Consider the following 27,211-nt stretch of genomic DNA (forward strand, 5'->3'; position numbering starts at 1 on the left):
ATCCCCCAAAATATTTTTTTTTGCATAAATGCACTGTAACAAAGTTCTCTGCCACATGACAACATGTGTAGAATTGTAGGAAATGAACTCATACTGCAAAATTCTCTTTAATGCCAAGAGGCGGGCCTTTAAAATGTTCCTTCCCAGGGCCCGAGACATGGTTCATCCGGCGATGCACTGCCGAAGTCCTAGTAAATATCCTTGTATGCAATTTTTTATCTCACTCAAGTTGTTTACTAATTATGAGGGGGTCCCTGATAAATTAACTATCACAAAAGGGATCCCCTTTTCCAAAACGTTGTACTACGCCCCCTTTTTTATACACAATGGGAGGTCCTCAAGACTAAGCTAAACATAACAGGTTATTTGGCATCAAGGAGTGGAGCATGGGAATCAGACAATATCAGATCTCACAAACAAATATCAATAGGTTTATACATTTCATTCACATACTCAAACAGACAATGATAATGTGCTGCAACACTCACGGAGGGCGTGCCCAGGGAGAAGGAGAGCAGGTCTAGGTGGTATGGGCTACCAGCTCTCACAGTCTCACGTCATAATTACCTGTTCATCCATGTTGCTTACACGTCAAAGTTTTCAGTTGGTACCAATGTCCTTTCAAAGTGTGTTTAAGGTTAATTTTAGGCATTAAATGCATATTTTTAACATTTGTCATTAACTCAGAATGGTTCAGGTGGGTTGGTGTAGGCTTAAAACTAAAATATGAAAAACAACTTTCTATCACTGAATTTGAACATGCAACCTTTCGAATTAGAGGCAGATGCTTACGCCCATCCTCGTCCACAGAGAAGCAGATGATTACACCTGTAAAAACAGCCAACTCATCTCCTTTCCAAGACCCCAACTTTCTTTTGGTTTTCCTGTTGAAATAAGGTCACACCAACCATTACAATTTTATTACCCAATTAGCAGCCTTTTTTCCCCGGGACTTAGCATGATACCCGATCAGGCAGGGCCTCAGGCAGTCTGTAGTTTCCATTCTGATGACCAACCTGTTTTATTTATTCTAGAAGAAATTGCTTTTCTTTCTGATGTTTATTGTACGCGGAGCTAAATGTAAGTGCCAAAATCCTGATGTCTTGTTGTTTGGAGCTAAATAGTGTCTGTTGTAAATACAGTGCCTTCGGAAAGTATTTAGACCCCTTGACTGTTTCCACATTTGTTACGTTTTAGCCTCATTCTAAAATTCATTAAATAAATAACAACTCCTCAGCAATCTAAACACAATACCCCATAATGACAGGTTTTGAAAATAGGTTATTAGAAATGTTTGCTAATTTATTAAATATAAAAACCAGAAATACCTTTTTACATAAGTATTCAGACCCTTTGCTATGAGACTCAAAATTTAGTTAAGTTGTATCCTGTTTCCATTGATCATCCTTGATGTTTATACAACTTGGTTGAAGTCCACCTGTGGTATATTCAATTGATTGGACATGATTTGGAAAGGCACACACCTGTCTATATAAGGTCCCACAGTTGTCAGGGCAAAAACCAAGTCATGAGGTCAAAGGAATTGTCCATAGAGGTCCAAGACAGGATTGTGCCAAGGCACAGATCTAGGAAAGGGTACCAAAACATTTCTGCAGAGTTGAAGGTCCCCCTGAACACAGTGGCCTCCATCATTTTTAAATGGAAGAAGTTTGGAACCACCAAGACTCCTAGAGCTGGCCTCCCGGCCAAACTGAGCAATCTGGGGAGAAGGGCCTTGGTTTGGGAGGTGACCAAGAACCGCATGGTCACTCTGAGAGAGCTCGAAGAGTTCCTCTGTGGATATGGGAGAACCTTCTAGAAGGACAACCATCTCTGCAGCACTTCACCAATCAGGCCTTTATGTTAGAGGGGCCAGACGGAAGCCAGTCATTAGTAATCAGGCACATGACGGGATACGTTATCAGAGTCGGTAAAGCCACCCGGTTTCTTCACGCATCGCGCCGACAGAAACAAACATCTTTCTGGTAAGAAGAAGGGTGGGGGTGTATGCCTTAAGATTAATGAGTCGTGGTGTGATCATAACAACATACAGGAACTCAAGTCATTTTGTTCACCTGACCTAGAATTCCTTACAATCAAATGCATTATCTACCAAGAGAATTCTCTTCGTTCATATTCACAGCCATGTAAATCCCCCCAAAGCAGACACCTCGACGGCCCTGAAAGAACTTCATCGGACTCTATGTAAACTAGAAACCACATATCCTGAGACTGCATTTACTGTAGCTGGGGATTTTAAAAAGGCTAATCTGAAAACAAGGCTCCCTAAATGTTATCAGCATATCGAATGCGTGACCCGGGCTGGCAAAATTCTGGATCATTGCTACTCTAACTTGCACGACGCATACAAAGCCCTCCCTCGCCCTCCTTTCGGCAAATTTGACAACGACTCCATTATGTTGCTTCAACCTATAGACAGAAACTAAAACAGGAAACGCCCGTGCTCAGGTCTGATCAACGCTGGTCCGACCAATCTGATTCCAGACATGAGACGTATGTGGCAGGGTCCACAGTCAATCATGGATTACAAAAAGAAAACCAGCCCCGTCGTGGACACTGACGTCTTGCTCCCAGACAAACTAAACAACTTCTTTGCTCGCTTTGAGGACAATACAGTGCCACTGACAAAGCCAGCTACCAAAGCCTGCGGGCTGTTCTTCACCGAAGCCAACATGAGTAAAACATTTAAACGTGTTAACCCTCGCAAGGCTGCAGGCCCAGACGGCATCCCGAACCGTGTCCTCAGAGCATGCGCAGACCAGCTGGCTGGTATGTTTACGGACATATTCAATCAATCCCTATCCCAGTCTGCTGTTCCCACATGCTTCAAGAGGGCCACTTATTGGTCCTTCGAATTCCTAAACAACCCATTCATGCCGCATGAAGTAACTGCCAGATTCCAAAGATGCCAGTCACCAGAGAAGATCCTCCACAAGTTGTGGTCCACCGTCAGGCTCGCCCCCCACATCGTCTGGTCGACTATGAGGTAAGCTACAAGACAAGGCAGACACCACATACAACAACACACCATTACAATGAGGGACAACAAAAACAGCAGCAGCTACCCTCCTGTACAAGATGAGAGAGAAACCAGTTCTTCTTCCAGAACAGTCTTAACGTGCCTGAAACTGATAGAAGAGGAAACTGAGAAGTTGACACAGGAGATACTGGAACTATCGGAAGAGCTAAATTCATCCGCTTCAATGAGTCCCCAACTGTTCAAGTCATTACCCATGCTGACCCGCAACAGTGAAGATGGAGCATGACCTTCATCGGTTGCCAACTCACCAGCCCTCCATAGCAGGCGCACATCAACTAGAGATTGCCATCATCAAAGTCAGCCTGAGCGGGCACAGCTGGTGACAACCAGAGATGGTAAACTGCAGTCACAAAGGCAGCGCGATAAGATAGAGCAGCTCATTGAAAACCTTGGGATCAGAGGGCTCTCCTTCTCAGACCAGTCATCATCATCGTCATCATCTACTCAGTCAACCCCTCGCAGTTGTGAGCCAACACACCAGCGAGACCGGTCGTCTTCTCATTGCAGAAATTGTAGCCCTACAGCGCCACCTAGAGGGCTGAATTCACATGATTGACAATGTCAGTCAAAACCTAACCATTGTGGTCAGCCTACACCTGATCGTCGTCGTCAGCACACACCTGACCGTCGCCGCTGTGACTACTCACCTGATGAGTATGGTCAGCCTACGCCTGATTACCGTTGTAAACCCTCAACTGATTGCCATTGTCAGCCCACGCCTGACTGTTGCCGCTGCGACTATTCGCCTGACCATCGCCGCTGGGCCTACTCACCTGATCGTCATTGGCACTCACCTGTCCCCTACCACACACCTTCTCCACCCAGCCGGAAGCGCGCCTATCGTGGACCAACTCCTAACATCCCCAACTTCATCAATGAAGACCCATGAGAGTTTGCAAGACTGAACGTGGCCCTCGACAATGTGCTGCCTGTAGATGCAACAGAGTGTTTCAGATATTGGTGGTAAGAGCTTGAATGAACAACTCTTTTCCAGACCTACCTTGGGAGCTACTCTGCTTGGAATCCTTCTCTGTTTCCAGAACTCTGTGGTCATCAGCAGTGACATAAAGGGGATGTTCCATCAAGTCCGCCTGCTACCCGAAGATCAGCATCTTCTCCGGTTTCTGTGGCGAGACCTAATCCGTGATGATTTCAGGTGAGTGGCAGGTTCTTCACTTTGGGACAACATGTAGCTACCGCCGCACCATGTTTGCCCTTCAGAAGTATGTGTTCGACCACAGCGACCAAGAAGAAGATGTGCGCTTCTGTGTAGAATGCTGTTTCTATGTAGACAACTGTCTACAAAGCCTCACTTCTGTGGATGAGAGTCCTGGTCGGAGAGCAGTGAGCTGTTGTTTACCCAGGATGGCGTGGAACCCCAAGAGAACACCCTTGGATTACGATGGCAATGTCTGTCTGATACCAAAAAATGATGTCATGGCTTTAGAAGCTTCTGAAAGGCTAACTGACATCATTTGAGTCAACTGGAGGTGTACCTGTGGATGTATTTCAAAGGCCGACCTTCAAACCCAGTGCCTCTTTGCTTGACATCATGGGAAAATCTAAAGAAATCAGCCAAGACCTCAGAAAAAAATTGTAGACATCCACAAGTCTGGTTCATCCTTGGGAGCAATTTCCAAATGCCTGAAGGTACCACGTTCATCTGTACATACAATAGTACGCAAGTATAAACACCATGGGAACATGCAGCCATCATACCGCTCAGGAAGGAGACGCGTTCTGTCTCCTAGAGATGAACGTACTTTGGTGCGATAAGTGCAAATCAATCTCAGAACAACAGCAAAGGACCTTGTGAAGATGCTGGAGGAAACAGGTACAAAAGTATCTATATCCACAGTAAAACGAGTCCTATATCGACATAACCTGAAAGGCCGCTCAGTAAGGAAGAAGCTACTGCTCCAAAACAGCCATAAAAATGCCAGACTACGGTTTGCAACTGCACATGGGGACAAAGATCGTACTATTTGGAGAAATGTCCTCTGGTCTGATGAAACAAAAATAGAACTGTTCAGCCATAATGGCCATCGTTATGTTTGGAGGAAAAAGGGGGAGGCTTGCAAGCCAAAGAACACCATCCCAACCGTGATGCACAGGTGTGGCATGTTGTGGGGGTGCTTTGCTGCAGGAAGGACTGGTGCACTTCATAAAATAGATGGCATCATGAGGAAGGGAAATTATGTGGATATATTGAAGCAACATCTCAAAACTTCAGTCAGGAAGTTAAAGCTTGGTCGCAAATGGGTCTTCCAAATGGACAATGACCCCAAGCATACTTCCACAGTTGTGGCAAAATGGCTTAAGGAGAACAAAGTCAAGGTATTGGAGTGGCCATCACAAAGCCCTGACCTCAATCCTATAGCAAATGTGTGGGCAGAACTGAAAAAGCGTGTGCGAGCAAGGAGGCCGACAAACCTGACTCAGTTACACCAGCTCTGTCAGGAGGAATGGGCCAAAATTGACCCAACTTATTGTGGGAAGCTTGTGGAAGGCTACCCAAAACGTTTGACCCAAGTTAAACAGTATAAAGGCAATGCTACCAAATACTAATTGAGTGTATGTAAACCTCTGACCCACTGGGAATGTGATGAAAGAAATAAAAGCTGAAATAAATCATTCTCTCTACTATTATTCTGATATTTCACATTCTTAAAATAAAGTGGTGATCCTAACTGGCCTAAAACAGAGAATTTTTACAAGGATTAAATGTCAGGAATTGTGAAAAACGAGTTTAAATATATTTGGCTAAGGTGTATGTAAACATCCGACTTCAACTGTATATAAGCCAGTCTATTTTATTTCAAACATGAATGAGGTGGCATTGTGTGACAATAAATGGTGATATCTTAGTTTTTGTGGTCAGAAATGGCATAGGCCTAAACCTATACCATGAGTGTGAATCTGGAAATGAAATTCAAAGATTTTAAGAGTGGAAGTGGGGAGTGTCAAATATCATCTTGAGAAATCCTTGACTGCTTTCTAAACATGTTGAATCACTGGGAAATCCGTTGGTAAACCGGTTTCGTGAGAACCATAACCACAAAGACAGTCTGTGTCTGGAAAGTCACCCAATTCTCTATATAGTACACTACCTTAGACCAGGGTCCATATTTTACTTATCTGGTCAAAAGTAGTCTACTATATAGGGAATAGGGAGCAATTTCAGACACACGCCAGATAGTCATACCTTGGTAGGTTTCTGTGATTTAGTCAACATTCCAATCCCATAGGTTTCATACAGGGGTGATAAGAATTGATATACTGTTACACAACTTTTTTCGTTATGTCCAATGGTTATTCTATACAGGTGAAACGTTAGTGAGCCAAACACAATACATTAGAAGAATACTCGTTTTGTGGCATATTATTGAACATATTGACCAGATTGAGCATGTTTCCATAGGGAGTTCAGATATTATACAAAAAATCCTGATATTTTTGTGAATTTGGGAGATTCACCCAATGGGTTCTAACAATGACTGGCAAAGATAAGCTAATATGGTAGTAGGTAGCTGGACACAGTCCAAGAGTCTGTCTGTCTGTTGTCCTGGCAGATTGTGGTCTATGTTCTAACCTCTCGTGACAACTACATTACTTCAGGAAATGGGGAAATAATAGAGGAAGTCCCTTGTTACTTCACAATATGATGAGCCGAGATTAAGGAATTTACTAACATCTGAAAATTCCTTAAATTTAAGCAGGCTTGACATAATCAGAAATGACAAGATTAGGAAATTATAGAATAGAACAAAAACGTATAGTATTTCACCTGAGGGAACAACAGGATTAAGCCTACTCTCCATTTATTTTTATGACCTCAGGCAACTTTAGTTTAGTTTCCTAGGCCTTTAGGAAGACGAGTATGGATTTAAACATACAGTAAATATTGTATTTGTATTTACATATACATTACATTTTTTGTCATTTAGCAGAGGCTTTTATCCAGAGCTACATGTATTTCCAGTCAATCAGGGCATGTAACTAAATTGAGTAGGGAAAAACAACCACATATGATACCACAGTCATTTCAACTATAGACAATTCTTTGCACTTTAACCGTAATGTATGAAAAGTAATTTACAAGTAAAATTAATGTAAGATAGTATTATAATACGTTTTATTATAAAGTCAGGTGTTAAGTTGCTTAATCTGACTCATCTTAGTGTTGACATGAACAATGTTTTATCTTCTATTCATTTAGTTATATTGAGATTTGAAATATAATTTCTAATAAAAAGTCATGAAAACACACAAATGTCTTTAATAAAGTATATTGGCACGATTACAATGCACTTACTCTATCAACAGGAAAAAAAGACAAATGCATTAGTTTCCTGTTTTTAAAACATTTTTATTTAACCTTTATTTAACCAGGTTAGTCCCGTTGAGTTAAAAAACATATTTCTTTGAGAGACCTGGAGCAAGACAGCAGCCTCAACACATCAGTATCAGACAAACAGGCATATGACATCAACCAGAAGATAAATCAATACAATAAGTGGCACGTCAGTAACGAGCATGTACACAAGCCAGAATTTAACATATGAGTGCAATACTGTACGTCAAGCTGTTGCGAGTCCAGTATTTCATCACCAACATCATTAAAGAGGCAATCTGCAGATGTTACATTCATTTTTGGAATAAATTAATGACATTTAGGCATACCCATTGATTCTTGAATTTATAAATGCCTCATGAGCATATTTCAGGATATCTATAGTACCCCATCAGAACCCAAAATATAGCTTGCTTTACTACAATGTTTGTAAACAGAACATATAAACAAACACTATATAGCTTCAAAACATGGTTAAAACGCTATTTTTTTTTATATCGTGGATGGTCAGTTATTGCATTCATAGCTCTGTCTCTGAATTTGAGAGTGGTTACATTTCTCCAGCCCCATCCCTCAGCTTTTTACTGAAACAGGGGCGGGAAAACGCTTTGTTTATTGTTTGAACTACGGATTGTCCCTTTAAACAATACAACGTACTAGCTGGTCTGGTAAAACCATCCCACTTCCTCCTGTGTGTAAAGGGAAATTCCTAGTGTGTGCCCAGGGTGTATATAAGACATACAGCTCACCACATGTAGTCAGAAAACAACTTAGGATTCACAAGGACTAAGGACTGAATACAAGACACTGTTACCTACCTACAAACTACAAAACAACTCAAGGTAAATTAACTTTATATCCTGTCTTTACTCATGTTTGCTATAATACTTCTACTGTATTGATGTCCATGTATTATACTGCTAATTGTGGTAGCATTATTTATTGCTATATAGTGTTAGTAATAACACATATTTAAAAGGTTTATTTAGACTGGACTGTATATGTATTTACTGTTTCCAAAAAATCTGAATGAGCTTTCAACTCTTCAGCATCTTTAAGCAACTGACTAAGCATGATGCCAATCTATTATGGACAGGACAGAGCTTTACAAACGGATCATTTTATTTTCCAGATCTAACTATACAGACATGGAATTTGAGTCAAACTACAGTTTAATAAAGGTGAGTCCCCAGCTCCTACAAGGACAAGACATACCCACAACATTTGGACATAAAACATGAAAATGTAATATTTCCTCCTCCCCATGTGCAGAACACCTCTGAAAGTAAGGCATGGAGCTCCAAGCTGCCTCAGGGTCTGGATCTGGAGGTATCCCATCACCCCATCACCATGCGTCACATTGCCAACCTCATCATCGCCATGGAGAGGTTAAAGGGTGGCGAGGGGGTTACCATGGGAACCGAGTTCAAGGACAAGGACCTGCTCAACTTCTTGCTGGAGAGTGCTGTGGAAGGTAGGGAGCAAGGTCAAAGACAATGGACTGGATTGGAGGAGCACCCTAAGGGGCTAGCCTGATCCCAGATCTGTTTGTACTGTTTGGTATGACAATGACCATAGGAGTTGGCAAGACAGCACAAACAGATCTGGGACCAGGCTACCCCTAAGGGGATTTCCAATGTGTACCACTACAATACCATTAGCTATCACCACTGGCCTATGTTCCAAAGTTCACACTATAGAATACCATTTAAAATGCATGCCCAACACATTGCTTCATTAAAAGTGGTATGCTACTGTAGTTTGGATATCATAACAGAGCCCATAGACCAGTAGGGATGGGATGGAATTAAATTATTATAATTTTTTACATTTAACCTTTATTTAACTAGGCAAATCAGTTAAGAACAAATTCTTATTTACAATGACGGCCTACACCGGCCAAACCCGGACGGCGCTGGGCCAATTGTGCGCCGCCCTATGGGACTCCCAAACACGGCCGGTTGAGATACAGCCTGGAATCGAACCAGGGTGTCTGCAGTGACGCCTCTAGCACTGAGATGCAGTGCCCTAGACCACTGCACAACTCGGGAGCTCAATCAAGTGTATTCATACAACCATTCACTCATCTCCTACATCCTTTTCTCTCTTCTCATCAGAACATATAGTGTTGGAGTTGGAGTCGGCGCCCCCTACGAGCAGGAGGGAAGCAGGGTTCAGCAGTACATCACAGTACGAGTGTAGCGTCACTGACTCTGAGAACAAGTGCTGGGTCCTGATGAGTGAGGCTATGGAGCTGCACGCCATGATGCTCCAGGGAGGCAGCGGCTACCACAAAGGTATGTTAACAACTGAGGCTCAGTCCCAAATTTCAAGGATTTTATGTAATATATCACAAGACATCTAGTGGCCCATTTGGGTACTTCAGATAATCACAGCTGTCTGTAATCATTTTTGGCCCTCTGTGTGGCATTATCACATGCAAAATATATGAACTAATTAAATAAGATGATTTTAATTCACAGTTGAGTTCTGATGAATCATGCTGACTCTCTTCTCTCCTCTGTCCCAGTGCATTTGAACCTGTCTACGTACGTCACGCCCGTCCCCATTGAGACTAAAGCCAGACCTGTAGCCCTAGGCATAAAGGGATCCAACCTCTACCTGTCCTGCTCCAAATCGGGAGGCAGGCCAACCCTGCACCTAGAGGTAAATACCACGACTACTAAATGAATACTACTACTGAATGAAAACTACTTCTGAAATAATAATACTAGAACTGAATAATAATAATGCATAATACTACTACTGAATAATACTATAACTGGATAAATACTACTACTTCTGAATAAACAGAACTACATTTTGGGGAAAAGTGCCTGCAAAAATAGATCGTTCAGTCTTACAAATGGCACCCCATACTACTACATGTGGAATGTAGGAGACAGTTGCAGTGTAGTTAAATAAGACTCGATAGCTAGGCCAGGGGTGGCCAACCCTGGTACTGGGGAGCCACAGTGTGGACAGGCTTTTGTTCCAACAGCCACATCCTCAAACCAATAGCCAGAGAAACATTTATATTCACTCCTAGTGACCTTTGACCTTTAATGTTGAGTTTAACCCCTGATCCTCTCTCTCTCCTCAGGAGGTTGCAAACAAAGAGCAGTTGAAGTCCATCAGCCAGCAGAGCGACATGGTGCGTTTCCTTTTCTACAGACGGAACACCGGGGTTGACATCAGTACCCTGGAGTCTGCCGGGTTCAGGAACTGGTTCATCAGCACGGACATGCAGCAGGACAACACCAAACCGGTGGACATGTGTCAGAAGGCAGCCCCCAACCGCCTCACCACCTTCACCATCCAGCGCCACAACTAAGATGGCCGCAAACACTGTGACAACACCAGTCAGGCCAAGGCCTCCAATAGAGATCCTCTACAATTTATGTGATTCTATGGGGCCTCTGTGATCAAGACTGGGTTGCCACTGTGGGTGCACGCACATCAACATATTTAAGTGTATTACTTGTAAGACACAAGAACTTCATGAGGTTTAGAGTATGTACTGAGTACAGCATGTTACCATTGGAGTGTATTGACGTAGTCAATATTGTGGTAAGCGCCCCTGATATAATCAAAATATCCTTAAAACGAAAACTTAGTCATTATTGTTCTACTATTTATTAATATATCTCTAATTCAGTAATTTATACATATTTATCAATGTATTTATTTGGCTCTGTTGATGTTGCACATATTCATTGATACATGCAAACATTTTAAATTATTATGTGCTCTTTTAATAAACAAATAGAAATATATATTCACTCTCATGGTACTGAAATAACATGGTCATTGGGAGACCAAATACCAGAACCACAACACACCACTAAAAAAAGATGACAAATGTACATAAATCATAGTACTGATAATGAATTTTCTAGAAATGCATAACTTTAGTTGGAGTACCCAGAGCCATATATTAAGAAAATGTTATATATGGCTCTGGGCATACCATAGATAAAGAATCATACATATGGCTGCGTTCCACAGCAAAGGCGATGTGACACAATAACCAATGAATGGTTGAGTGCTACATCATCGACTGACAGATTGCTATAATATCCAATCAAAACAAGTTACAACTGGGAAATCTACGACTTCTGACTTCAGTGAATTCCAGACAATTGGGAACTCTGGAAAAAAATGAGCTCCAACTGGGAAAAACTCGGAATTCCAAGTTGGAAACTGTCATCTTTCTAGAGCGCCAACATTCCGAGCTGAAGAGCACGGATGTCATGATTTGACCTTGTTTTTTTCTCCAGATTCCCCAGTTGTCTTGAAAGCACCATAACATATGATGTGGTCAGAGCCATATATTTAGAGTTATGGTGCTTTCTAGACATCTGGGAACTCTGAAAAATACAAGGTCAAATCATGACATCAGTGATCTTCAGGACGGAAAGTCGGAGTTCTAGAAAGAGGCCCGAGTTGGAATTCTGAGTTGGATGACCGTTCAAAACGATTTTTCACTGCCAGAGCTAGTTGTTTTCCCAAATTCCCAGTTGTCTTGAATGCACTGAAGTCTGAGATTTCCAAGTTCCCAGTTATTTTGAACACTGCATTTGGCCAACTTTAGGAATATCTAATATTGTTCTAATTCTAGACATTCAGTTAGATAGCATTGTTTAAATATTCCCCATGAAATGTTTGTGGGGAGTTAACATGGCTAACATAGAATGTTATAGCGTCATGTAAATCAGAAATCTGTATATAATGAGAAGATGCTCATGTCTCCACCCTAACAATGGAAGTCATTGTCCCAAAGGCGGGAAGGCAAAAGACAAGGGGTGCGTTTGTAAATTCACTCTGGAGTGCCAGAGTGCGCTCTGGGTGTTTGCTTATTCTGAGAGTTGTCAGGTTGTCCGATCGAAAAATTCAGAGCGTTTCGAACACACATTGGATGCTCTGGCCGAGGAGTAGAGCGTTCTGACCTCACAACGGCAGTCAAGCACCCAAGTTAACTAGCTAACATTGGCTAGCTACTTCCAGACACAAATGAGAAAACACCTCTCTGACCATTTTACTCACCCTAGCAGATCTGGTTAGGCTGTGTTCATGATATCCAAAGCATTGTTGACTGTAACTGTGTGACAAGTGGACTCTGCAATACGCCCAAGCTTAGGTCCAAAATAAGCCCATAGAAATCATTGGGCTTGTTTTGGACATATTTTGGCGAGTGTAAAACATCTCGCACTGCCTCTTCCTCTGTGTAAATGCATCATAATGCTCATTCTATACATTTAGTTGTATAGTATTTTTTTTTCAACATTCTCCATGTAATGTTAATGGGGAGCTACCATGGCTGCCATAGAATGTTGAAGTGTCAAGTAAATGCATCATAATGTAGAAACTGCATTGGCCTCTAACTCTCTAAATCAGTGGTGATTTTAGCATGTAAATCTGTGATGTGTTAAGGTTGGACCCAGGTGCAGAGAAGAGACCAGACGAGGAATCAGTGGTTAAGGATAAACATAATACTTTACTGTGATACGGTAGACGCAGGATCACAGTACACCTGAAAAAACAACAACCAGTAAGTGTCGACTACTCACTCAGGAACCAATCGCACACGGTAAACAATTCAAGCTTCTGCAGATGACCACAGAAATCACACCTCTTTTAACAGGGAGACAATCATGAAATAATAAGACACACCTGAGTCCAATAAAGGTCTCCAGGATGGTCTCTGCCGCCTCTGGTGCGATGACAAAATCTTGGTGGAGCAAACAAAAAACATTTTTGGGGATACATGCCAGCAAAGCCACTACACAACACATTAATTGCACTATAACAGTGACAAACGGTGCACACAAACTGTTAGAGCCTAAAGCTGTCCCAACAGCAGAGTCCCAACACCTTACTATTGCTACACCTGGCTATCAGCGAAGCCTTGTCTGGCAGCAAAACAGTTCATTCAGCCTCATTTACTGCTTTAAAAAATATATATAGAGCTAGGACGGACGTAGTCAATTTAAGCATTTGTTCAGCACTTTTGAAATGTACAGCGACAGAATTTAGAACATGGGCCATTCTTACAGTATTCTCCCTGTACACCAAGTCAGAATGGTAGGATAAATAAAATGGGCATATAAGCAGACAATTAAAGCTCGTACAATATTCGATGATTACATTTCTCTAAAACACGTTATAGGCTACATGTGCATGACCAAGTCAGAACACTGGGTGAAATTAAGAGGGGAAAACAGACCAAATTATTAGGATGAGGCACATTGGCTACTAACAGCTTATTACACAACATACACTTAGTATTACATTCTTAGCTACAGTATACATATCTCCCTTGCATATTACACCATTTAATCAGCAGCATACCAAACATTTTTGGACTCACCTTGTTGTGCTGTGCTCACTTGAACAGGAAGGTGGCGCGGCGGTCCTTTGTGGGCAAATTTTGCCATCAAACTTTGTCATCAAAGTCTGGCATTCTCTGGATTTATGGTGCTTTCAAGACAACTGGGAACTCTGAAAAAAACAAGGTCGAATCATGATGATGTCAGTGATCTTCAGGTCGTAGCTCTAAAAAGAGGCCCAAGTTCCCGACTTACAATTCCGAGTTGGATGACCGTTCAAAACGTATTTTCCCAGTTGGAGCTAATTTTTTCCTGAGTTCCCAGTTGTCTTGAACTCACTGAAGTCAGATTTCCCAGTTCCGAGATAAGTTGTTTTGAGCGCGGCAGAAATCATGGTGGATTGACAGCATGGCCAATGTTGAATGTTTATCATTTTAAGCTTGGAAAAGAGACCCAGACTTGAAACTCCACACCCACTCCACTGAATAGCAGGCTAGTGATTGCTTTGCAATGCTTGCAGTTAGCCACTGATTCCTTCGAAACCACTCATTGTTGAATTTGCAATTTCCAACTTGTTGTGTAATGTTTATGTCCAATGGATGATTAGCACCAATACATTTTATCTATTATTTCTCTTAATTTTGTATCTTCATATGACAAGGATTAAAATGGATTTGCCAGTAGATTGTTGACTTATTTCATGATGACTGCTAGCTAAGATTTTGAAAGTATGATGTTGACATGATCAGTCCAATCAAAGTTACTGTAGACATAACGTGATTTAATGTCATTTTATCTGTGGCCAATGACTTTGAGCCTTCTTGGATGGGCACTTCTAATGTAACTCTATGCCAGCACCCAAGGGGCTTGAATTTTTTTAGTCCTACCCTTAGATTTGGCAGTGATGTAGTGTCCCCATGAGTGCCAGAACACTGAGCCAATCACTGTGCAACTAGAGAACATTACCAACCCCTAAGCTCTGTATTTTCCACTGGCTGCCCCACCACCACAGAAAGCACTGAGTAAGCTGAAACACCTGCATTTTGGAGCTGCCTTACTCAAGAAAGCAAAAAAAGAGACCATGTTTGTTTGCGACTTTATTAACTCAATGATTAAAAAAGTACAAAAAAAGGTTTTTCAACTTTTTTGCTAAAATGTGTGGCTCAAAATGACAGGTCGCCACTGCTCTAAATACATGGCTCTGGATGTGGTTAAAATACACACCCTAACCTCTCAGCCCTCAAATTAAGTGGACACTTCTGATGACGTCTGACTAGTATACACTTGCAAAGCAAGGGCGGAAGAAATTATTTTTAAATTCGTCACTCGTTCATCCAACGATGATAGTGTTTTCAGACACCGGTTGCTTGTGAGTGCTAGTCAATTAAGAGTGCATGTCTACTTATATTAAATATATCATTATTAACAATGCTCCTACTGTATGATAGCTAGCAAATGAATTAGCTAACTAACGTGAGCCTACCTAGCTGGAACTGCTGAAGGAAAAAACATATTTACTTTATGGGACGTGTTTGTGCCGTCATGTACATTAGTAGCACAATTTCTAACTAATTTGCATTCGTTTTTACTTACACTTGTATGTTCCATTGATGTTGTTTTTAAGTTTTCGCGGATGTACAATCGTAGCAAACTTAATTATGGGGAGTTTCAAGGCCCCGGGGTGAACATAATTGTACACTACACTCGCAAAGCCGACTAAAACCGAGGGTTGAGGGGTTTACGTTGCAAACTTCCCTTGCTTGACTGAACGGCAAGATGGCGGGATTCCCCCAGGTGCATAAGGCGATGGTAAGTGGACGAGGGTGTGTCTTAAGAATTCGGCAGACAGAGTGGGAGGGTCGTCACAAAACTTCAAATACCTAGCTTTTCAGGCGTTGTAGATCTGTCAAGAGCCTGCAGCGTCCAATGCTGCGTTCAAAACAACTGGAAACTAGGAAATCTCTGAATAAAGTGCGTTCAAAACAACTGGGAACTCGGAAAAACGTACTCTTACTGGGAAAAATCGTTTTGAACGGTCATCCAACTCGGAAGCCAGGTAATTGCGTAACTTTTATTCCATTAAAACGTAAGTAATTTACACTAAAACTTTTCTCAAGTGTTTAGGTTTTCGTACAAACAGCAATGGAGGCAGAAGAAATGGTGACTAAAATCAACAGAAAAGGTAAGGTGTTACTGTTAGCTAAATGCAAACGTAGCTCAACGGAGAGTACTGTAAGTGAATGTCCTTTTACGTAGTTAGTTAACGTTAACTAGTTCGTAAAGTTGGAGAATAGCCATCATCCTGCAACAACTATGTTGCGGGGCACATTGGCGTTACCGAGGTAAAATTTTATATTGGATATTCGGTCAATAGTTATGAATCCAACCATGACTATGAAGATGGTATATTCTGAATCAGTGGTGGATGGAGAAAAATCAACAGCTTTTTTTCATTTTTGTTCTTGCTTTCAATCTTCAATAGTTCTTACACGGTGTGCCATAACTATGGAAGTTATATATTCTGAATCGGGGGATGATGGACAAAAATTCACGGCTTAATTTGTTGTTGAAATGTTTTTATTTATTTTGCCTTAAATTTTCAAAAGCTGTGGATTTGTGTCCATCTTCCCCTGATTCACAATATATCATGTTAATAGTCTTGGCACACTTTGTGTAAGAGCTATTGAAGATTGAATGTTTAAAAAAATGAAATAAACATGTATTTTTATCAATTAACGTTGCTTCTCTCTTTTACAGAATTGCGCAAGCAGAAGTTGATGGAGTACTTAGCAATCAAGGGAAGACTGAAGCCCCCCAACCCAAAGTAATACATCTGCCTGGCTAGACAGCTATAGTATCTATGGCCAGTATGAAGTATGGCAATATTTCAGTTTAACATGTCTTATCCATAGACTTGTGTAAATAATGTCTATCACACATTACGTATTTCAGACCTTATCTTCGAGATGACATTAAAGCAGAGAATACCAGCATGACTACAGTGAAGGATGATGTAAGTAATTCTCCCTTTTCTCTCCTTGACAGTCTCTCAAAGCAAGCTTGGCAGTTTGCGCACTATCAATTATAATTTACTGATGTTGAGAAGTAGGGCCCACTGTTTATTATTTATTTAACCTTTATTTAACTAGGAAAGTCAGTTAAGAACAAATTCTAATTTACAATGACGCCCTACCGGGGAACAGTCGGTTAACTGCCTTGTTCAGGGCAGAACGACAGATTTTTATCTTGTCAGCTCAGGGATTCGATCCAGCAACCACTGTTGATTCAAAGCAGAAAGGTTGCTAAGCTAGCTAGCTATATTAACTGATGTTGTTTGTTATTACACATATATAGAAGTAGTCACAAACTATATATAAGCTCCCAGTAATTTATTGGGTAAACCACCAATGTTTCGGCATCACTGTGCCACCTTCAAGGTAATATCATGAATGCGTGAACCAAGTTATGTAGACAAATAGTGCAACCAATGACAATAGTGAGGGGTCTGTCATCGTAACCTGGTTCAAGCATTCATGATATTACACTGAAGAAGGCACAGTAATGCCGAAACGTTGGTGGTTTACCCAATATATTACTGTCAGCTTATACACTGAGTGTAGAAAACCTTCCTAATATTGAGTTGCACCCCTTTTTGCCCTCAGAACAACCTCAGTTCATTGGGGCATAGACTCTACAAGGTGTTGAAAGCGTTCCACAGGGATGCTGGCCATGTTGACTACAATGCTTCCCACAGTTGTGTCAAGTTGGCTGGATGTCCTTTGGGTGGTGGACAATTCTTGATACACATGGGAAATTGTTAAATGGAAAAACCAAGCTGTTCTTGACACTCAAACCGGTGTGTCTGGCACCAACTACCATACCCTGTTCAAAGGCACTTCAATATTTTGTCTTGCCCATTCACCCTCTGAATGGCACACATACACAATGTCTCAAGGCTTAAAAATCCTTCTTTAACCTGTCTTCTCCCCGTCATCTACACTGATTGAAGTGGATTTAATGGGTTACATCAATAAAGGATCATAGTTTTCATCTGGATGCACCATGTCAGTCTGTCATGGAAAGAACAGGTGTTCCTAATGTTTTGTACACTGTGTGCAACTCTTTATTTTTATAGTCTACAGTTTACTCGCCATTATTCAGGACCTCTACCAACTTTGTGTTTACAGCTGGCCAATGGGAAAGAGAACCAGGCCATGGGGAAAGAGAACCAGGGTCCAAATTCCCTCAAGATGAAAACGGAAGCCGTGAAGGTTCAATATCTGACGGCCAAAGCATCTTCCCAAACCACTGGTACATTGCACAGTACCACCAACAAACAGAGTTTCACCACTAGCAGCAGCACTCTGCATCCCCTGTCTGCAGCATCTCAACGCAATCAAAGATGCAATAAAGCCTTCTGCAGTTGCCCTAAGTCACCCTGCCCACCTGAAAATAGTCCCAGCCAGACCACACTCCACTCTCCCTACAAAAACATGCCCAGGCACCACCAACCAGCCCAGAACTGAGCCCAACCCAGCTGTTAAAGCTAGCAATACATGCCCTAACTTTCCCTTTCACTCTGGTTGGTTATCGAAAGGGAGAGAGCTGGAAAGATTTTTCAAATATATTGAGGAACTATGGTTATTCTCAACGGATATAAAAACAGACTTCATTTTTTCTAATGTATTAAGTGTGTATGATTATCCTGTGTTATAATTTAGTTAGCTAGTAAATACATAATTAAACCAATTTGTGTAGTACTGACTCATAAGACTGGGGATTTTGCAGATGCAGGTGGTTACGACTGTTCAGAATGAAGATATAATAAGAGGTTATAACCTCTTATAGCTCCTTAAGGATAGGGGGCGCTACAGCGAATTTTGAAAAAAATACGTGCCCATTTTAAACGGCCTCCTACTCAAATTCAGAAGCTAGGATATGCATATAATTAGTAGATTTGGATAGAAAACACTCTAAGGTTTCTAAAACTGTTTGAATGGTGTCTGTGAGTATAACAGAACTCATATGGCAGTCAAAACCCCGAGACAGATCCTAACAGGAAGTGGAAATCTGATTTGTGGACTCACCTTCAGCACTTTGCCTATAAAACACACCGTGAGTTAGGATTCATTGAGCACTTCCTAAGGCTTCCACTAGATGTCACCAGTCTTTGCAAAGTGGTTTGAGTCTTCTATGGTACAAACTGACCGAAAGAGAGGCTTTGGAAGTTGGTCACAGGGGGAGGGCCATTACCACTATGACGCGGGCACCCATGGCTACCCTCCCCTTTCGAAACGTTTAGTAAGACAATGCAATCGTCCCCCTTGAATATTATTGAAGCTCTGGTTGAAAAAGGCCCTAAAGATTTATGTTATACAACGTTTGACATGTTTGAACTAACTGAAATATTATTTTTTTTGCACATTCGTGACGACAAGTCCCGTGCGCTTCAGTACATTATGAGTAGCCTTCGGAACGCGCTAACAAGAAGGAGCTATTGGGACATAAATTATTAACTTTTTCGAACAAAACTACATTTGTTGTGGACCTGGGATTCCTGGAAGTGCCTAGGAGTGTCATCTGATGGAGATTGTCAAAGGTTAGTGCTTCATTTAGCTGTTTTTTGGTTATTTGTGATGCATGTGGTTGGTCGGAAAATGGCGGTGTGGCTATTTTGATGATGTACTCTCCTAACATAATGTAATGTTTTGCTTTCGCTGTAAAGCCTTTTTGAAATCAGACAACGTGGTTCGATTCAGGAGAAGTGTATCTATAAAACGGTGTAAAATAGTCCTATGTTTGAGAATTTTTTTTAATTAGATTTGGTTATGGTTAGGTTATGAATATGGCGCTCTGATTTTTCGCTGGATGTTGATCCCGCATATACGGGACCAGCCTTTCAAGAGGTAGTAGTAGTACGTTGACTGTTTTATGGATGTGATAGGTAAAGACCTTTTAGAGTTTAATTCGGGAGATGGTAACTCTTTAAAGAACCGCTCTTGTGGTGCCCCAAATGCCTAATGAATTAATGGTTACATTATTAATTTAATCAGGTAACAATTAAACATAGCTGATTCGATAAATAACAGTCATCAGATTAACGAAAGTAGTCATAACACATAATACTTGTAGAATTATGCTGAAACGGTCAGGGCTTTGGTTAAAAGTGGTGCACTGTGTAGGGCAATGGTTCTCCAACCACTCCTTGGGGACACCCAGCTGTTTCACAATTTTGTTGTAGTCCTGAAATAGCTCAGCGGATTCACCTAGTCAAGGGCTTGATGATTAGTTGACAAGTTGAAGGTGTGCTAGCTCTGGAATAGATCAAATGCATGGAACAACTTGGGATTCCTGAGGTTTGAGAACCACTGATATAGGGTGCCATTTGTGATTCAGCCTCTGCCTTCACTGCGAGAGCAAGACATTTGGAGAAACACCTAATTTATAACCGTTGCTGTATCTGACTGTTTCTAAAAGACAAAAACAATTGCTAATTGTTGTGGACCTGTAAACAGATCGTTTGAATTCAATAAGGATTTTCATTCACTTTTTCCTGAACCTAAATATGCTGCACTGCCTGGGAAATCTGAAACATTGTCTACTCTGAAAAAAATGTAAACTGCAGTAGACCTACTTACAGTGGTAGCTATCACACTTAAGTGCAAAATTTTTTAATTCTGTTCACCTGTACAATTCGACTGTATGTTATAAACCACACTCTTTCAAATGCATAGAGAAAAAACTTGAAATTATAATAGGCCCAATTAAATGAGATGCTCATGGTAATTTGTTGGATGGCTACTTCAGGAATATGAACTCATGGCCAGAACAGGTGAGGAATTTATTCTGCAATGGTTAAATTAAGTATTGTCTACTTGACAAATTTGACCCGTCTGTTCTACCATTAAACTGCACTTCGGGTCGCATAGAGCAAAATACTTGAAATAGCTCATCTATTTACTACTGTGAAAAGGTCCAATTAAATGAGAGAAGAGACGCATGGTATCCAACTTTTTGTAGGACTGGTTGGTGATTTCACTAGTATGAAACCATCACAGTCAGAAACGTTGAGGAATTTATTCTGCAATGATCATGGAAATTAAATAAATAATAGGAAATAAATGCCTATTTGTAATTATTTAAAAATGCAAAGATAAGAAAATAAATGTTCGCTCTTCTCGCTAACGGCAAATGATTGCATCTAGTTATTATATTTAGCTAACTGTTTTTTGTTATGAGTAAGAGTGTAATCATACAGTGCCTTGCAAAAGTATTCACCCCCCTTTGCTTTTTTGCTATTTTGTTGCATTACAATCTGTAATGGACATACACAAAATAGTCCAAATTGGTGAAGTGATATATATATATATATATATATACACTGCTCAAAAAAATAAAGGGAACACTTAAACAACACATCCTAGATCTGAATGAAAGAAATAATCTTATTAAATACTTTTTTCTTTACATAGTTGAATGTGCTGACAACAAAATCACACAAAAATAATCAATGGAAATCCAATTTATCAACCCATGGAGGTCTGGATTTGGAGTCACACTCAAAAGTAAAGTGGAAAATCACACTACAGGCTGATCCAACTTTGATGTAATGTCCTTTAAAACAAGTCAAAATGAGGCTCAGTAGTGTGTGTGGCCTCCACGTGCCTGTATGACCTCCCTACAACGCCTGGGCATGCTCCTGATGAGGTGGCGGATGGTCTCCTGAGGGATCTCCTCCCAGACCTGGACTAAAGCATCCGCCAACTCCTGGGCAGTCTGTGGTGCAACGTGGCGTTGGTGGATGGAGCGAGACATGATGTCCCAGATGTGATCAATTGGATTCAGGTCTGGGGAACGGGCAGGCCAGTCCATAGCATCAATGCCTTCCTCTTGCAGGAACTGCTGACACACTCCAGCCACATGAGGTCTAGCATTGTCTTGCATTAGGAGGAACCCAGGGCCAACCGCACCAGCATATGGTCTCACAAGGGATCTGAGGATCTCATCTCGGTACCTAATGTCAGTCAGGCTACCTCTGGTGAGCACATGGAGGGCTGTGCGGCCCCCCAAAGAAATGCCAACCCACACCATGACTGACTCACCACCAAACCGGTCATGCTGGAGGATGTTGCAGGCAGCAGAATGTTCTCCACGGCGTCTCCAGACTCTGTCACGTCTGTCACGTGCTCAGTGTGAACCTGCTTTCATCTGTGAAGAGCACAGGGCGCCAGTGGCGAATTTGCCAATCTTGGTGTTCTCTGGCAAATGCCAAACGTCCTGCACGGTGTTGGGCTGTAAGCACAACCCCCACCTGTGGACGTCGGGCCCTCATACCACCCTCATGGAGTCTGTTTCTGACCGTTTGAGCAGACACATGCACATTTGTGGCCTGCTGGAGGTCATTTTGCAGGGCTCTGGCAGTGCTCCTCCTGCTCCTCCTTGCACAAAGGCAGAGGTAGCGGTCCTGCTGCTGGGTTGTTGCCCTCCTACGGCCTCCTCCACGTCTCCTGATGTACTGGCCTGTCTCCTGGTAGCGCCTCCATGCTTTGGACACTACGCTGACAGACACAGCAAACCTTCATGCCACAGCTCGCATTGATGTGCCATCCTGGATGAGCTGCACTACCTGAGCCACTTGTGTGGGTTGTAGACTCCGTCTCATGCTACCACTAGAGTGAAAGCACCGCCAGCATTCAAAAGTGACCAAAACATCAGCCAGGAAGCATAGGAACTGAGAAGTGGTCTGTGGTCGCCACCTGCTGAACCACTCCTTTATTGGGGGTGTCTTGCTAATTGCCTATAATTTCCACCTGTTGTCTATTCCATTTGCACAACAGCATGTGAAATGTATTGTCAATCAGTGTTGCTTCCTAAGTGGACAGTTTGATTTCACAGAAGTGTGATTGACTTGGAGTTACATTGTGTTGTTTAAGTGTTCCCTTTATTTTTTTGAGCTATATATATATATATATATATATATATATATATATATATATATATATATATATATAATTTTTATTATTTTTTATTTTTTAATAAATAAACGGAAAAGTGGTGCGTGGATATGTATTCACCCCCTTTGCTATGACACCCCTGAATAAGACCTGGTGCAACCAATTACCTCCAGAAGTCACATAATTAGTTAGATTGCACACAGGTGGACTTTATTTAAGTGTCACATGATCTGTCACATGATCTCAGTGTATATACACCTGTTCTGAAAGGCCCCAGAGTCTGCAACAACACTAAGCAAGGGGCACCACCAAGCAAGTGGCACCATGAAGACCAAGGAGCTCTCCAAACAGGTCAGGGACAAAGTTGTGGAGAAGTACAGATCAGGGTGGGTTTTAAAAACATATCAGAAACTTTGAACAACCCACGGAGCACCGTTAAATCCATTATTACAAAATGGAAAGAATATGGCACCACAACAAACCTGCCAAGAGAGGGCCACCCACCAAAACTCATGGACCAGACAAAGAGGGCATTAATCAGAGGGTCAACAAAGATGCCAAAGATAACCCTGGGCTTTACGGAAGAGTGGCCAGAAAAAAAGTCATTGCTTAAATAAAAAAATAAGCAAACATGTTTGGTGTTCGCCAAAAGGCATGTGGGAGACTCCCCAAACATGGAAGAAGGTACTCTGATCAGATGAGACTAAAATTGAGCTTTTTTGGCCATCAAGGAAAACGCTATGTCTGGCACAAACCCAACATCTCTCATCACCCCGAGAACACCATCCCCACAGTGAAGCATGGTGGTGGCAGCATCATGCATTGGGGATGTTTTCATCAGTAGGGACTGGGAGACTGGTCAGAATTGAAGGAATGATGGATTGTGCTAAATACAGGGAAATTCTTGAGGGAAACCTGTTTCAATCTTCCAGAGATGTGAGACTGGGACGGAGGTTCACCTTCCAGCAGAACAATGACCCTAATCATACTGCTAAAGCAACACTCGAGTGGTTTAACGGGAAACATTTAAATATCTTGGAATGGCCTAGTCAAAGCCCAGACCTCAATCCAATTGAGAATCTGTGGTATGACTTAAAGATTGCTCTACACCAGCAGGAACCCATCCAACTTGAAGGAGCTGGAGCAGTTTTGCCTTGTAGAATGGGCAAAAATCCCAGTGGCTAGATGTGCCAAGCTTATAGAGACATATCCCAAGAGACTTGCAGCTGTAATAGTTTTTTTTGTCTTATTTCTTGTTTGTTTCACAAGAAAATATTTTGCATCTATTTTGCATGTTATGATACAAACCCCCCCCAAAATCTATTTTAATTCCAGGTTGTAAGGCAACAAAATAGGAAAAATGCCAAGGGGGTGAATACTTTCGCAAGGCACTGTATATTCCTGAACAAGGCTACAACTAGGCTACTTTTTTGCCTGTGCCTACACATGGCCTAAAGTTTGCGGGAGTATAAGCACATCAAGTTAAGTTTTTATAAATGCTATTTTAAGCATTTAAACTGGCACACGTGTGTTTTGGGGCATATTTGTGCATACACAACGTTTCTAAATGAGAATCTGGCATGGGCCATTATTTTGGAGCTGCCCCACGCCGGGCACATTAATTCTAAGCCCCACCCAATACCTGACATCAGGACAGCTTTTTCACTGCAACCAACCCACCCGCATAGAATTTTTCATAGTAACTTTAATTAAATCTGTTTTTTGATGAGAATAGTGGTTTTAGACTTGGTGATAGTGAAATACTTTTATATTCTGGGTTTTCATTTTGACAGTTCGTTGCAAAAGTTGCATATTTTGGTCTTTTTAGTAGTAAATCTAGCTCTAGCTCTTTTGAAATGGTGATGTTGAGGCACCTTGAGAAGGTGTTTCTGCGTCATCCCAAGGGAGGGGTTCGGTATGAAATACACCCTTTATAGATGTGCTGGGTGATACCACTTCAAGGCTTATTATAAAAGCAGGTGACAGTGCGCCTTATTTGGCAATGGTCTTGGTTAGTTGAGTGTGGCAATATTTTGCATGATGCTACTTTGACTAGACTACTGACTTTACACAAGATTTAAAAAGGCAGTAAGGCGCATATGACCAAATTCAACATTTTTGCTTTCCGTTTCATACACATCTGTGCTTTTACGAAAAAAAAAAAAAACATGTAGGCTATGATGATTAAAAATTAAATCAAATTTTATTGGTGACATAGACATGGTTAGCAGATGTTATTGCGAGTGTAGCGAAATGCTTCTAGTTCCGACAGTGCAGCAATATCTAACATGTAATCGAACAATTCCACAACAACAACCTAATACACACATCTAAGTAAAGGACTGGAATAAGAATATATGCATATAAATATATGGATGAACAATGACAGAGCGGCATAGGCAAGATGTAATAGAAGGTATAAAATACAGTGAGGTGAGTAATGCATATGAGGTGAGTAATGCAAGATATGTAAACATTATTAAAGTGACTAGTGATCCATTTATTAAAGTGGCCAATGATTTCGAGTCTCTATGTAGGCAGCAGCCTCTCTGTGTTAGTGATGGCTGTTTAACAGTCTGATGGCCTTGAGATAGAAGCTGTTTTTCACTCTCTCGGTCCCAGCTTTGATGCACCTGTACTGACCTTGCCTTCTGGATGGTAGCGGGGTGAACAGGCAGTGGCTTGGGTGGTTGTTGTCCTTGATGATCTTTTTGGCCTTCCTGTGACACCGGGTGCTGTAGGTGTCCTGGAGGGCAGGTAATTTGCCCCCAGGGATGTGTTGTGCACACCGCACAACCCTCTGATGAGCCTTGCGGTTGTGGTCGGTGCAGTTGCCGTACCAGGCGGTGATACAGCCCGACAGGATGCTCTCAATTGTGCATTTGTAAAAGTTTGAGGGTTTTAGGTGACAAGCCAAATTTCTTCAGCCTCCTGAGGTTGAAGAGACTCTATTGCACATTCTTCACCACACTGTGTGTGTGTGTACCATTTCAGTTTGTCCATGATGTGCACGCCGAGGAACTTAACTTTCCATCTTCTCCACTGCTGTCCTGTCGATGTGGATAGGGGGGTGCTCCCTCTGCTGTTTCCTGAAGTCCACGATCATCGTTTATATTAGTAGCTATATTCATCCTAACAAGAAATAGATGACACTGGTGGTCATGTCAACACATTGTATTTTTTCCTAACTGTAATGACTGATTGGTGCTGTCCGTTAAGACAGTTGGCTCATAGTTTAATGATCAGGCCGATATCTTTTATTTAATTTTTTTTGTCCTTTATTTGAAATATGAATCCTGTGCCCACACAGTTGTAATTCTGAAAAGTGAAAGCATACCTATGAGGGGGTCGACCTAGTTATAGTTTTTATACAGTAACCAAAACCAATCTATGAGTTAATTTGACCATTGTAAAAAGAGCTACTGTGTAAATACTGCAATGCGGTTTGGATTGAATTGAGCCCCGCATCTTAATTTTAAAGGTGACGATTGCACTTTTCTTCCCAAACAATACTGCAATAAATGTGAGTCCACATTTCAAAGATTTTTTTGGGCACCCCATGGGAGATTTGAAGTTACACCGCAAGTGGCAATAGAAGTCAGGAACTCTGCGCCTTACTACTGTGCGCTAACTATCCCGAGCCAATTTGCTCGTGATGCACATAATGTTATTATCAGAGCATGCCAGTGGACTTCTGGTAAGTATGCTTTAGTGAGAAACTGTTGGGATCAGGTACAACTATGTTTACCCACCACCAAAATTAATATTTATGATCAATTCCCCCACCCACAACTTCTCACCTGAATGCATTTATTTTTCATTTGAAGGGGTTGGGCTGAAATTGGTATTTAATTATTTGTATTCCTCCATAGTAGGTAGGCTTTATTATAATAATTACTATTATTATTATTCCCCTTCCCTGCCTGAATTAATTTGTCTGCATTTCTATTCAATATTTGAATATGCCTCACATTGACAACTCAAATCGCTTTGCAAAAAAGCCTTTTAATTATCCTTCTTACCTAATGAAAGCCTATAGCCGACATATCAAAACAATACCTTTTCAATTCGATATTGTTTAGATAATCAAATGGTTTAGGCCTAATAAAACATAAATAAACAATTCCCAGAATTGAATATAGGCTGCAAAAATAGGCTACATTTATTTAGTAGGGTAGTCAAACTGCACTGGTTTACACTGTATATGGCCTGCATAGCCTATGGTCTAATGAACAAAAGCCTGAATTAATGTTATAATTGACTGAATTATCGAAAATAAATTCCTACCTGCACTTTTTGAAGGCTGTATATATCCATTTGTCCTTTCAAACTGGGGATTTCACTCTCGCAGCACCTGCTACTGTAATGGTGTAGTCTATTTTTCCCCCATCAAAACCTATTTCTCCGGCTAGGCCTACGTTAGCCATTTTCGTGTGAGCTGGGCTAGCCAGGGTAAGTAAACTTGGCAACGTGTCGTATTCTCACGTGGGGAGAGGGAACATAAAGATTTGCA

General features: G+C 41.4%; 2 protein-coding genes and 1 long non-coding RNA gene across 7 annotated transcripts; 2 read left to right on the forward strand and 1 right to left on the reverse strand.

The window, feature by feature from the left end:
- Positions 1-7,409: 7,409 nt before the first annotated feature.
- Positions 7,410-15,514, reverse strand: LOC106584894 (uncharacterized). The gene is made up of 4 exons (XR_014382486.1): positions 15,338-15,514; positions 13,786-13,916; positions 13,089-13,146; positions 7,410-8,880 (listed from the first exon to the last, which is right to left on the reverse strand). It is a non-coding gene; the product is annotated as an uncharacterized LOC106584894 (long non-coding RNA).
- On the forward strand, positions 8,189-11,191 carry LOC100136449 (interleukin-1 beta). 2 transcript variants are annotated; one of them, NM_001123582.1, is given in 6 exon segments: positions 8,189-8,257; positions 8,548-8,596; positions 8,688-8,889; positions 9,533-9,712; positions 9,946-10,082; positions 10,519-10,750. In NM_001123582.1, coding segments are annotated over 5 exon segments (783 nt in total). In that variant the 5' UTR covers positions 8,189-8,257; positions 8,548-8,563; the 3' UTR covers position 10,750.
- On the forward strand, positions 15,032-19,498 carry LOC106584893 (uncharacterized). Of its 4 annotated transcripts, XM_082968390.1 has the most exons (5): positions 15,032-15,113; positions 15,869-15,926; positions 16,502-16,568; positions 16,697-16,757; positions 17,932-19,498. In XM_082968390.1, exons 2-5 carry the CDS (start codon positions 15,887-15,889, stop codon positions 18,268-18,270), a joined length of 507 nt encoding a protein of 168 aa, XP_082824516.1. In that variant the 5' UTR covers positions 15,032-15,113; positions 15,869-15,886; the 3' UTR covers positions 18,271-19,498. The 4 variants fall into 4 exon arrangements, 2 of the variants coding, with proteins under 2 accessions (XP_082824516.1, XP_082824517.1); XR_014382484.1 differs by lacking the exons at positions 15,032-15,113; positions 15,869-15,926 and adding an exon at positions 15,558-15,800; XR_014382485.1 differs by lacking the exons at positions 15,032-15,113; positions 15,869-15,926; positions 17,932-19,498 and adding exons at positions 15,558-15,800; positions 17,407-17,920.
- The last annotated feature ends 7,713 nt before the right edge of the window (positions 19,499-27,211 follow it).

Source organism: Salmo salar, chromosome 24 (genome assembly GCF_965601325.2).
Source record: "Salmo salar chromosome 24, fSalSal1, whole genome shotgun sequence".
In the NCBI taxonomy this organism is placed as follows: Eukaryota; Metazoa; Chordata; class Actinopteri; order Salmoniformes; family Salmonidae; genus Salmo; species Salmo salar.